Source organism: Neopsephotus bourkii, unplaced genomic scaffold (genome assembly GCF_033783945.1).
Source record: "Neopsephotus bourkii isolate Nb327-2 ecotype Australia unplaced genomic scaffold, CSIRO-AGI_Nbou_v1 NB_333, whole genome shotgun sequence".
NCBI classification, from domain to species: domain Eukaryota; kingdom Metazoa; phylum Chordata; class Aves; order Psittaciformes; family Psittacidae; genus Neopsephotus; species Neopsephotus bourkii.
In genome coordinates this window covers 158329-171334 of record NW_026900839.1, presented here as the reverse complement: position 1 = coordinate 171334, position 13006 = coordinate 158329, and the positions used below count along the sequence as shown (strand labels likewise).

General features: G+C 52.4%; 1 protein-coding gene across 4 annotated transcripts in view; it reads left to right on the top strand.

Moving 5' to 3' along the window:
* Positions 1-2086: 2086 nt before the first annotated feature.
* The window catches only part of AGRN (agrin), a 105167-nt gene continuing 94247 nt past the window's right edge, over positions 2087-13006 (top strand). For all 4 annotated transcript variants that reach the window (XM_061347882.1, XM_061347880.1, XM_061347879.1 and 1 more), the window contains exons 1-2: positions 2087-2688; positions 9262-9523. In XM_061347882.1, the coding sequence (XP_061203866.1) occupies positions 2491-2688; positions 9262-9523 (460 nt within the window). In that variant the 5' untranslated portion in view covers positions 2087-2490. The remainder of the gene's footprint in view (positions 2689-9261; positions 9524-13006) is intronic.

Here is a 13006-nt window from a genome sequence, read left to right as displayed (position 1 = left end):
TGTTCCAGTGGGGGGAGAGAAGTGATTGACACGTGCACTATCACAGGGGCAAACAGCCCAAACAGCTCAAAGCTCCAGGGATGGACAGGGTGGATGGGCATCTGCTGAGCCTTATGGTGCAGGATGCTGCTGTGTATGGAAACAGAGCGGGAGATGGGGGCACGTCAACGGGGTGGTTAAACTTCACCTTGGGTCACAAACACGAATGTTTGAGGCCATCAAGTAAAACAGGCTTGTAAAATACCTCTGGGAGGGTGGTTAATTTATGGAGGGCAGAAACACTATCCCTCCCCTGGTGCCACTTAACTTTTAGCTTTATATCTGCAGTAATTGCACATGACATCTGGAAACAGTGTGGTCCAGCCCCTGTGGGAAGCCAGGGCAGGAGGTCACAGTGCTCCAGGGGCAGGCAGTGGTGCTGCTGTGGATCAGGCAAGGCACAGGGAGCCCTGGGTGACTTCTCACCCTATGGTAACTGAGGACACGGTGATGGGCGTGTGGGTGACCTGGTCTGTCTGGGGATGTGGAAGGGGGGCTGAGGGTGGTGGGGAGGGAGGGAGGTGCTGGGAACACATAGATGATGGGGTCACACATGATGGGGGTTACACATGACTGGGGTCACGCATGATGGGACCACATATGATGGGGTGACACATGATGGTGTTACACATGATGGGGTTGCATATAGTGGGGGTCACATATGACAGGATCACATATGATGGGGTCGCATATGAGAGTGTCACACATAATGGGATCACATATGATGGGATCACATATGATGGGGTCGCATAGGATAGGGTCATACATAATGGGATTACATATGATGGGGTGACCCATGATGGGGATCATGCATGATGGGATCACATATGCTGTGATGACACATAATGGGGATCACACATGATGGAGTGACAATGGGGATCACATATGATGGGGTCGCATATGATGGGGTCACACATAATGGGATCACATAAGATGGGGTCACATACAGTGGGGGTCACACATGACGTGATCACATATGCCGGGGTGACACGTAATGGGGATCATACATGGTGGGGTCACATATGACGGGGTCACATATGATGGATCACATATGATGGGGGTCACACATCACACATCACACGTGATGGGGGTGACACATAATGGGGATCACACATGATAGGGTCACATATGATGGGGTCGCATATGGTGGAGGTCACACATAATGGGATCACATATGCTGGGGTGACACATAATGGGGATCACATATGATGGGGTCACACATGATGGGGTCACATATGATGGATCACGTATGATGGGGTCACACATGATAGGTCACATATGATGGATCACATATGATGGGATCACATATGATGGGGTCACATATGATGGATGGATCACGTATGATGGGGTCACACATGATGGGGTCACATATGATGGATCACATATGATGGGATCACATATGATGGGGTCACATATGATGGATCACATATGATGGGATCACATATGATGGGGTCACATATGATGGATCACATATGATGGGATCACATATGATGGGTCACATATGATGGATCACATATGATGGGATCACATATGATGGGGTCACATATGATGGATCACAATGGATCACTATGATGGGTCACAATGATGGGTCACATATGATGGCATGATGGGTCACATATGATGGGGTCACATATGATGGGTCACATATGATGGGGTCACATATGATGGATACTATGATGGGGTCACATATGATGGGGTCACACATTATGGGGTCACATATGATGGATGGATCACGTATGATGGGGTCGCATATGATGGGGTCACATATGATGGGGTCACACATTATGGGGTCACATATGATGGATGGATCACGTATGATGGGGTCGCATATGATGGGGTCACATCCCCCACCCGCCGGCTGCGGTTCCCAAGGGCTGTGGGTGTCCGCGCTGCGGGACCCCAGTGCAGAGCCGAGCCGGGGGGGGATCCGCAGCGGGTGCAGGGGGTGGCGGAGCCAGCAGCCGCTCCTACACCTTTAAAAGTCTCCTCACGTTGCGGCGCTGATTATCCATTAACCTGATGCGAGCTCCCTTTCCTGGGGGTGGCGTCCGCGGCAGCGCCGCAAGAGGAGCCGGCAGCAGGGCCGGCTGCTTCCCTCCCTCCATTCCCCCCCCTTTCTAACCCGCTCCTTCCTTATCAGCAATTCAGATTGCATGCAAATCTGCGCGCTTTCTTACAGGGGCAAAGCGGAGGACCCAGCGCTTGGCCGCGGCTTCAGGGGAGCGATATCTCCTCCTCCTCCTCCTCCTCTCCTCCTCCTCTTGGGATTTTCTTCCTTCTCCCCTCCCCTGCTCTCCCCTCCCCTCCTTCCCTCCCTCTCTTTCTTTCCTCCTTTTCACCTCCCCGAACAAAAGTAGCCCTTCTCTCCGCTCCAGCCCTGCTTGCGAGCGGCTTCGCTTTGTCTCCCCGCTCCGTCGGGGGGCCGGGGGCCGGGAGCGGGGCCCGCGGGCCATGGCGGGGCGGGCAGCGGCGGCTTCCCGGCTGCTCCCGGTATTCCCGGTGCTCCTGGTGCTGCTGGGTGGTGGTGGATGGGCGACGTGCCCCGAACGGGAGCTGGAGCGGCGGGAGGAGGAAGCCAACGTGGTGTTGACGGGGACGGTGGAGGAGATCATGAACGTGGATCCCGTCCATCACACCTATTCCTGCAAGGTAACCATTTGGGAATGGGAATGCGGAGGGGTCGGGGGGGCTGCAGGGAAACTTTCGGCCCCGGGCAGGCGCTTGCTGGGGCGGCCGCATGTGGTTCTTATTGTACGCTTTGGTGTGTAATTAGGTATTTTTAGCCTGCGGAGGCTCTTCCCCGCCGGGGCTCCCGCGCTGCGCCCAAGGGAATCGCTCAAGGTTGCTTTTTATGGGCATTTTTCCCCCTCCGTGCCCGGGATGAGGAGCGGGATCCCAACTTCTCTGCCCCGGCGGGGCGGTGGGAGCCGCTCCTGGCTCTGTCCCTGTTGACTTTAGCAGCATCTTGAGTTCCTCCTGCTCAAGCTATTGTTTAACTACGAATCTGGCCTCTGGCGATGTTTTTTCTCCCCTCTCCCCCCCTCCTCCTCTAAGCCGAAAGACTCTTAAAGTACTGAGCAACCTGAAATACCATCCGCCCGGTTGTCAGAAAACGTGCTCTATGGCTTAACCCTTCCCGGGGCAGGAATCTCACTTGTGAGGACTTGCTGCTCCATTGCCTTTCCCCCTTCTTCTTCTCCCCCCCTCCCCAATCCCCTTTTCTGCTCATCCCTAAAAAGTGCTGCGGTTCCTGCCTGTGGTTAGTGCTAAGCAGGGCCTGGGGGTGATGCACAGCAGTGGTGCAGAGGTGGATTAACTTTATACCACGGCTTTACCCTCTTGTTCTGGAGCATCTCGCCTTAGTAAAGGAGTTGAACAGCTTCTGCTTGTCCAGCTGGTGCCCGCTGCTTCACGTTTTGCTCCCATTGCTCTTCCTGTCGCGATACAACACGGTACAATCTGTCCCCTTGTCATTGAGATCCCAGACCCTCCAGGCTAGAGCAGGGACCGTATGTTTGCAAAGTGTCTGGCACATCCTAGGTGCTATGTGCAGAACTAATAAGCTGCTGCGAGCAGCCGGTGTCCTGCAGCAGCTTGGGGCGCATATGGCTGCATGGATGCGGGCCACCTGATGCCAGGGCAGGGGTTGCCTTGTAGGAGGTGGTCCAGCGAGGTTAGTGATGGGTTAGAAATGCTTAGCTAAGAAATAGGGCTCTTTCCCCCCACTGCGGGCAAGCAGCGTGGTGCCTGGCTTCATCTTGCTGCATCAGAGCAAGGCTTTAGGTCAGGAAAAGCAGTTTCCTTGTGATGGAGAACCTGCTTGCTCAGCAGCTCTGCATTAGGAAGGGTGCAATCAAGTCTAAAAGCAATGGGGAGGAACCTGGCTTGATTTGAAACACAGTTTGCATTGCTCAGGTTGGGAACAGAGTCTTTTGCCCACTGTTCCCTGAGCCATCCCAAGGAATGCGGTGGAGGTTTGTGCTACTCAAAGAATCATGGAATGATTTGGGTTGGAAAGGACCTTAAGATCATTGAGCCCTAACCCCGTGCCATAGGCAGGGACACAAAGAGACAAGATACAGCAGCCACAGGACTCCAGAGTTAGTAACTGCTGTCATAACTGCACTGGAAGGCCTGAATGTGCTCCCAAGATACCTTTGTAGACCTATAAAAGAATGGAGGGAGGAAAAGCTTCCACCTTGGATGGATGTGCCCGTCCCATCTCACTGTGGCAGTGCTGCTGGCTCCTGCTCGTGCTCTGACACCCAACAGTTTCTTAGCACAGTGGCTTTCCAGTGCTTTGCCTCCACATCGAGCCCTTTCTGTGTGGTTCTTGATGGTATATTCCTAGTGTGTTCGCAGGGAAAAGGCTTTGAAATGGGGCTTGGGGGTGTTTTTAGGATCTGGGAGCAGATAAATCTCACCTCGCTGTGATTTAGAGCATAAGTCACAGTGCCAATGGCTTGTTTCACCCTAAGGTCTCACCTTGGAAGGTCCCCTTCTAGCCCCAACTGTTCTATGATTGACGCTGCTGTGATTCTGCTGGTGCAGGGATGGACATGCCTGCGTTTTGGGTTGGTTTGGGTGGGTTTTACCAAACACCTCCATCCCAAAAGGGCAGTTTGGGCATTAAACCTGACCCTCGGTGCTCTGTGGAGCTGGAATAAACCCGGGTGCAGAAAGGATGTTGCTGGTGGGAAGCTACACATCCACTTCCTCGCTGTCGTAACTGTTCTTAGCCCCTGGGGTTGCCTCCAAATACCACCCTTATCTCGTGTCATCGCTTTATCTGAAGGGCAAAGGCAAGGGCCAAGTGTGTGGTGGGAGTTCCCTAGAGCCCACACCCAAAACAGTGTTATTGGGTGGTCTGGGAGGGAGCACTGGTGTCTTCTTGGCCCCAGTTAAGCCCTCCCAGCTGAAGCCTTTGATAGGTGAAGATAAGCACATTGCAGCTGAGAAGCAATGTGAAGTTCATGTTAGATGAATGCCTGTGAAGAGCCACCAGCCATTCCTTTGCTGTTAGAGATGGGTAATAAGGAAGAAGAAGATGACAGATCTCTTCACATTGAAACCCCCATATGTCTCACTGAGAGATGTGACATGGGGACCTGGGCTCTGTGCTGGCTCCTGGCTTGCTCTTCCTAAGCTTTTGGTTCTGCTGCTCATCCCATTTGCAGCCTATGTGCTAGCATTGCCCCTGCTTTGAGCCCTCTGAGGGGCCTTATTCTGCTCTGACCTGGTATTTATGAAGGGAGCTCCTATTTATAGGACAAATACGGGTTCTATAGGAAGTGTTGCCAAGGATGTGGATCCTGTTCCAAAAAATAGAGCCTGTATTTTGGGGGGTAGCAGCGGCTGTCTCCAGCCAGGGTTGGATATGGAAGCTGCTGGGGGAGGTGGGTTTGATTTCCCCTTGCTCCTAAGGGAAAGGCTGCTGGCTTCTGACAGGGAAAGGCATGGAGAGGGATGACAAAAGGAGGGTTTGACAGAGCTGAGTGTGAAGCTGTAAGTGATGCTGATACTAATGAACTGATGCTAATAGTAGCGATGACCCTACCACTGCTCAGAGTGACAGCTCTCTTTCTATGAGACTATGCTCCAACTCCTCACCTTCCTTTACAAGCATCTTCCTGGCAGGAATCCTTTAGCACTACACATGCCCCCCTGCGGAATGGGACCCACATCCCATTGGAAACCCCTCTGACTCGCTGGTTTTGTGCAGCCCTTGAAATACACCCTTGCAAGGCTCTGCTTAAATAAAGTTCTCACTCTGCCTCCCTGTTGCTGCCAGGAGCCTTGTAAACCAGCCTTATTTCAGGGTTTTATGTGCTCGCTGGCAAGGAGTGAGTTAGTCTGCTCTAGGGAAGGCACCTCTTGGAACTAGGTTCCAGCCCAATTCTTTCTCTCTGCCTTTCCTTCCCCCATCCTTGATGTAGCCGGTGAGTCACCCCTGACAGAGTCTTAATTGCCTGTGATGATGAATGGGATGCCCTACAGGTAATTGCTCCCTCTTTGGTGCCTTCCCATCCATTCATTATAAGGGGAATAAGGGTGGGGAGAAAGCTGGTGGACTCTGCTGTTGCTGTGGCCTGGCTCTGAGGTGCATGACTACAACAGCCATGCCAATTAACTCGCATCACCATCTGCTCCAGAGCAAGGGGGAGGCATTCCCCTTCCTTAGACCTACCTGTGAAATGCCCCGCTGCTGCTGTCTCCCATTGGGAGCCTCAGGCTGTGCTCCCTGGGTGCATTCCCCCCCCTCCATCTCCCTTTTGTCTCCTTTGTGTGGCTGGGTTCTTGCCCCGGTTGCTTTGTGCACCTCACTGCTCGCAGCCAGCGCCTGCCCTGCGGCTGCTGCTGCTGCTGCTGGAGGAGGAGGAAGAGGAGGTGGAGCTGGTGGGGCTGCAGGAAGGTGCCTGGACTTGACTGTGGGCAGAGCACGACCGCAGGGAGCTGCGCTGCTGATGGGGAAGCAGGAGGATGGTGCTAGCCTTAAACACCATAGGAGGTGCTGGTGGCCACAGCCTGGCTCTTCGGAGGGGGCTGCCTCCCGTGGCATCGCCTGCATGTGGTGGAGCAGATGTCTGTGTTGATGCTGGGGTTCCTTGGATGATCAGAAGGGAGGGAAGCTGCCTGTCACAGCTACCCTGCCTTGCCATCTGAAGCTCCCTCTGCTTGCTGGTTGATTGCCATCGCTCTCAAGAAGAGAGCTCCCGCTGACAGGGCTGGGTACCACCGAGCAGCTCCTCAAGAGGGCTTTTTGGGCTGAAAGAAGCTGTACAAAATGGCTTTGAAATCATTGCTTCAGCCTCTCTTTTCTCCCCTGCCCAGCAGCTTGGGAGGGCTGGTACCCTGCCTGTCAGTTACTGCTTGCCCTCTGGTTGCTGGAAGACAAATGAATGTGGAAGCATTGGGTACGGTGTCTCCAGCTAACCTGGGAGCAGCTATGGCATGCCCAGCTTCCACACAGGAGCTGTTGATGCCTGGGATGGGTTTTGCTCTCTGGTATGCAGAGAACAAGGCTCGCACCATTGACACACACAGGGCCTGCTGGGCTCGTGGGAACTGAGACCCATCAAGCCCAGATTCCTTCTGCAAGGTGGGCAAATATCACACCTTAAGGAGAAGGCCTGAAAAGCAGGAGGATGGGAGGGTAAAATACACTCTTAAGCTTTGTTCTTAACCTTCAGATGCACCCAAAGGGCACAAGCAACACTCAGTTTGTTCCCTTTTTATGCTTGACAGAAGGATCTTGTGCTGAGCAGGATGCTCTCAACCCCAGCCTGCTTGCTCCTATGGGAATGGCCCTGTTTGCTTGCCCCAGCACCTATAGCTCCTCGTTGTGACAGGGACAATGTATTGGAATTGGGCTCAAGAGCATTGTGGACCTTGAAGCAATGGATCTTGACCATTAATACTGAGCTTGCACCCTTGAAGTTCTGGATTTAGGGCTTCAAACAAGGGCAAGGTTGATTAAAGGCCATGAGAGCTGCATGGTTTTAGCCTCTTACTTGAACTTTGCACATCAGGTTACTATGTGTGTCTTGTGTAGTCACTGAGTAATGGGATGGGGGTGTTTGTCTGAACAGCCTCAAGCCCACACAATGCACTTGAAGGGCTGTGCAGGGCTGATGTCAGTGATTTGCACTTACACATAACTAAATGTGGCTTATTCTTGAGTGGGATAATGTCTGCTCTGTGCTCTCCTCCTCACCTAAACCCCAATGCCAAGCACGGAAGTTGTCCTATCGCTACCTGCCCCTGTCAAAAGCCCTTCTCCAGGCTTCTGGTCAGCCCCTTTAGACACTGGGAGCTGCTCTAAGGTCTCCCTGGAGCCTTTTTCATGCTGAACACATGAGCATCCTTTCTCTACCCCTCGCATTCCCCTTGGAACCGCACTCCTCCAGTACATACGTGCGTGCCTGCTTGAGAGAGGGGATCAAGAGCCCCTTGTCTCTGAGCTGCCACCTCCCTGGCTGCCTTGGTGCTTGGCACAGAGTGCTCAAGTGCTCTTTGGGCTGTGTAGACAGCCAGAGAATGCAGGTGAATGGGCTCTCAGGCTGCCCTAGGAGGGGAGATGCAGGCAGGGAGTGTGATAAGCAGGGCCAAGGATGCCTGTGGTCACAGTAATACCCATGCACTGCAGCAGCCACCCTTGCTCCAAGCTGGAACCTCGGGCTGCTCTCTGATGAGATGCTATTACATGCAGCTCACTGACTCAGCTTTGTGTTGTCCCTGCTATAGAACTGCAGTAAGAGGGTTTCTGACCTCTCTGGTGTGGATGGGGACATGCCTCTGGTGTCCCACATGCACTAAAGATCTGTTTTAGTTTGCCACAGCGAAGCTGTCTTGCTGTTTTGGGCAGGGGGATGAGCCAGTGATGAAGTCCAAGGAGACTGTTCTAGAGATGCTGGCAGCTCCAGTGGCCAGGACTTATTTTAGTTCCTGGAGTTTGGATGAGTAAAGAGAACAGGCTCCTCCTGCCAAATCCTCTCTGTGTTTTAGCAAATCCAGCCTGCTAAGGCAAAGGTTTTCTTTCCTTGTTCCTGAGTTGAACAAGAAACTTGAGCATAAGTTGCTTTTGACATTTCTACGTGGCATGTTATCTGCTCTGCCTTTTGTCTCCCTTGGCAGAGCCAGAAGACCCCTCCTTTCATTCATCCACCCCATCTGCCTCCTCCTGCCCCTGTTTTAAGGCTCAAAGGCTCCCCCATGGATGCTCTGTAGCGTTCCCTGGTTGGGAGCTTCCAGCCATTGAATGTTCCTATCAAAGCTGTTTTCTTATGCAGGAGTGTGTTATTCTCACCACTGAGATTTTGGTGTGAATCAGGGTGAACTGTACAGGCTGGAGACAGTCACCTCCAATGATGCTGCCGACACCAGCATCCTGGAACCACGTCCCTGTGCTCTGTGAATGATGGATCACAGCCTCTTTACATGGAAAGGGTCAGGGGTAGGCGAGTTGGATCTTGCTTTTAATCCAAGAGTGGATCTCCTGCTATCCATTTGGATTCTTTATTAGTAATAGGCAGAGAGTTGGGCACTGCTTTGGTCAAAAAGCGTTAGCCTTTGTTGTCCCTGTTTTGTGCTTTTAGAGGGATGTTTCATGAAATCAGCTCTGTTGGAAGCCCAAACCACCCCTATGCACCCTGTGACAGTGTGGTAGGAATGAACCAGGGCCAGAGGCATGGTCTCACGTGCTCCTTCTCCCTCTCGTTCCAGGTGAGAGTGTGGCGCTACCTGAAAGGCAAAGACATCGTCACTCACGAGATCCTCTTGGATGGAGGGAACAAGGTGGTTATCGGTGGCTTTGGGGACCCTTTGATCTGCGACAACCAGGTCTCGACCGGCGACACCAGGATATTCTTCGTCAACCCTGCCCCGCAGTACATGTGGCCGGCGCACCGCAACGAGCTGATGCTCAACTCCAGCCTCATGCGCATCACCCTGCGCAACCTGGAGGAGGTGGAGCACTGTGTGGAAGGTGAGGCTGGAAGGTGGCTGCAGTGCTTCCATTGGGAATCGTGTGCTCTTGGCTGGTAAATGCTTGATTTCCCTGCCTTGTGGCAAGGGGGTTGGAATTGGGTGGTTGTAAGGTCCTTACCAACCCGAACCAGTCTGTGATTGGCAAATGGTCTCGCTGGGGATGAGGTGGAGCAGTTCTATGTGTGAGCAGGGTCATGCTGCTCTACGTACTCTGCTGTCACAGCCATTGACCTTCTTATTAGATACAGTGATTGCAACCAAGGTACAGCCAAACAAGGTTGCTTTATGTGGTTTTTACCCCAGATTTGGTGTAGCTTCTCTCTGCAGTGACCCTGATGTGGTTGGGAGCATCCCCACTGCAAGTCCTAACACAAGCGTGTTGCAGGCACTTAGAAGGGGATTTAGGTTCCTCACACCTGAGTTAGATTTTCCTATAGGTTTAGAGATAAGAAGTCAATGGGTTAATCTTGTGAAGGCCTTCATGGTAGTTACTCCTTGCTTTCCAAGCCAGCCCTGTGGACTCCTGCAGGGACCCAAGAAGCCAACTAAGTTCTGCTTATGGGTAAAGCTTGCTTCTCCAAGGTGTAACTTAGAGCCAAGCTGAGCAGCTAAGTGATTGGGGTGGGTATGAGGTGTGCTTACATGTTGTGGTGAAGCCCTGTATCCCTTGCACATTAACCTCTGGATCCTTTGCTCCCAAAAGCTCTTTGATGAGGCAGGTTGGAATGTTGTGTGCTGCTCATGGAGTACATGTGCATCATGTTGACATGAGGGTGGCTGAGCCACTAGTGATGCTGTGGGTGTAACAACATAGCTGTTGGGAAGGACTGAGGGGGAGACAGCCCATATGTGCTCTTTAATAGTGTCTTAGATATTCAGGTGTGGAGGTGTGCCTCTATGGAGAGCAGATCTGGATGCCCAACCACCTTAACCATACTCCCATTCATAATATTATAATAGAATATATAATTCATAATATAATATACTCCCATTCATCCCATCACCCATTCACCAGCGTCTCTCTTCCCCCTTTATGTGTTCCAGCAAGAGCTCCAAGCTCATGGGGGAATGTGGTGCCCCCAGAGCCCTTTGCTAGGGTCTGAGCATGTCCTGGGAGCAGATAAGTAAATAAGGGAAGGAATGCAGGAATTCTGCACAGACAACAAATAAACATGCAGATTGGCTCCCTCTTCCCCTTGGATGTGCAAAGGAGAGGCCATAACCCCTTTTTCCAGCTGGGAATGCTGACAGGGGTAAATGACCGAACTCATGGCCTGGGAGGCTGGGAAAGGGCTGGTTCAGCAAAGTGGCTCTCAAGAGGCACTGTCTTGAGTGTTTGCAAGTGGGAGGGATACGAGATATATATATAGATATATACATATATATATATTCCATATATTGAGAGGTATCAGTTCTGCTCCATCCTTGCACTACTACAGAGGGATGGAAGGGAAAGAAGAGTGTGTGGACTTGTTAATCCTGAGCAAACACTTGGAAGAGTTCTGGCTTCACTGCTTTGCCGTGTTCTTTGTCATGCTCCTTTTGCACTCACTGGATGTGAGCTGGAGTGGCTGAGCCAGTTGGGTCCTGTTTATGGTGAAGGACATTGTCCCTTAAGGCCCCTGGGATATAAGGAGGGATATAGCTTTCCTCCTAATACAATAGATTCCATGTAGAGTGGGACTCATTCCTGCAAAGGGACCAGGGTGCTCCAAGCCCCTGTGTCCAACCTGGCCTTGAGCAGTGCCAGGGATGGGGCAGCCACAGCTTCTCTGGGCACCAGCCTGGCTGGTGGCTCAGGGCCATGGGCTCTCTATGTGCTAACAGGTTTGCTATAGAGCAAATCAACCACCAAAACCATGGTTTCCCTTAAGCCCTACTTAAGGTTCAGGCTTCTCCTGAGGTCTGCAGAAGTCCCTTTCACCTCACCCATGGAAACCCATGCAAAACTGGGCATGAGACCCTGCTCCTGCCACCCTGGGAACCATTTCTGAGCTCTTGAGTGTGAGAGTTGAGCTCCAGGACTTGTTTCCCATCAGCTCTTCCAAGCAAAGCTGCCCAGAGCATTGCTCCGTGCTGCGTTTTGAGCTGGAAAACAAACTTTGGAGTGCTTCTGCAGAAAGAATGGGAAGAATGGTGGCAGCTGAGTGGAAAAACATGGATGTTTTGAGTGTCTTCACCTCCTGTCGCTTGGAAAAATCCCAGCCATCACAATCTTGCCTAAGAGGAGAGTTCAAACGAGGGCATCCCTGTGAAACAGCTCAGGTTAGAGTGGAACTGGTGCGTTGGGGTTACACTTAGTTGTGGTCATAATGCTTTGAGCAGCTGTAGTCCAAATGCTTCAGCTAAGCTCTGCAACTGCCTTTAGCACTGAGGGTGTCTGGAGGGAAGGTTTTGGTGCTGAGCAACACTGGGATGGGTGTGGGATGCTGGGACATGGGCTCAGACTGGGTCCGTGGATGAAGGAGGATGTTCTGGTGGCTCCATGGGGGAATGCATGGGCAGGGAGATGGCCCCAAGCAGCACGCAGTGATGTGTAGCATCAGGAGTGGATTTCATCTTGTTCAGGATATCTGGATGAGGCTTCCAGGGAAAGAAACAGGGGAGGTCAGGTTGGATAGAAGGAGGAAGTTCTTTACTGTGAGGGTGATGAGGCATTAGAGCAGAGAAGTGGTAAATGCTCCATCCCTGGCAGTGCTCAAGGCCAGGTTGGACACAGGGGCTTGGAGCACCCTGCTCTAGTGGAAGGGGTCCTTGTCCATAGCAAGGGGTTGGAACTGGATGATCTTCAGGTCCTTTCCATCCCAAACCATTCCATGATCCTATGATAAGGGCAGGCCTTGCTGTATTTGTGCCTTGAATGGTGGCTCCTGCATGAAGAAGAGCGCTGGGGTCACTGCAGGTCTAAGAGCATCCCAAGGCGCAGCAGGAGCAGGCTCCATGGTAGGTGCAGTGCTCTCCTCGCCTTGCTCTGCCCTGACACAGCCATCAAGCACGCTCTTGTGGAGCCCAACAGCTGACTAATCCCCTTGAGCTCCTTCCCTGTGTGTGTGGGGCTCACATTTCCCTTTGATCCCAGCTGCACTTGAGGGAAATCAGGGCTTTTTGTGTGCGGTGTGGGAGGAGCAGAGCCTGGGTGGAAGGAAGTGCACATTAAACCTGTGTTAGAGCCTTGGTTAATGAGAACCCAGGGCTGCTCTTCAACAGCACCTCGCTTGTGGCATGATTTGCATTAACACAGGGGTGATTGAGGCTGCTCGGCTGGCTTTGGAGATGGGTTTGGTGTCTGATGTTTGGGATTCTATGGCATTCAATGGCTTCTCTGCTGCCTCCTCCAGCATTGGGGCTGCTCCATCTGTGGGCAGCAGAGTGGGTTCATGCTGTGCTGGGGTGCTTTGGGTGCTGCATCACCCAGCTTAGGATATAGAGGGGGCAAAAGGGTGTCTTGGGGTGCTGCTTTGGAACTCCTTCCCATATTGAT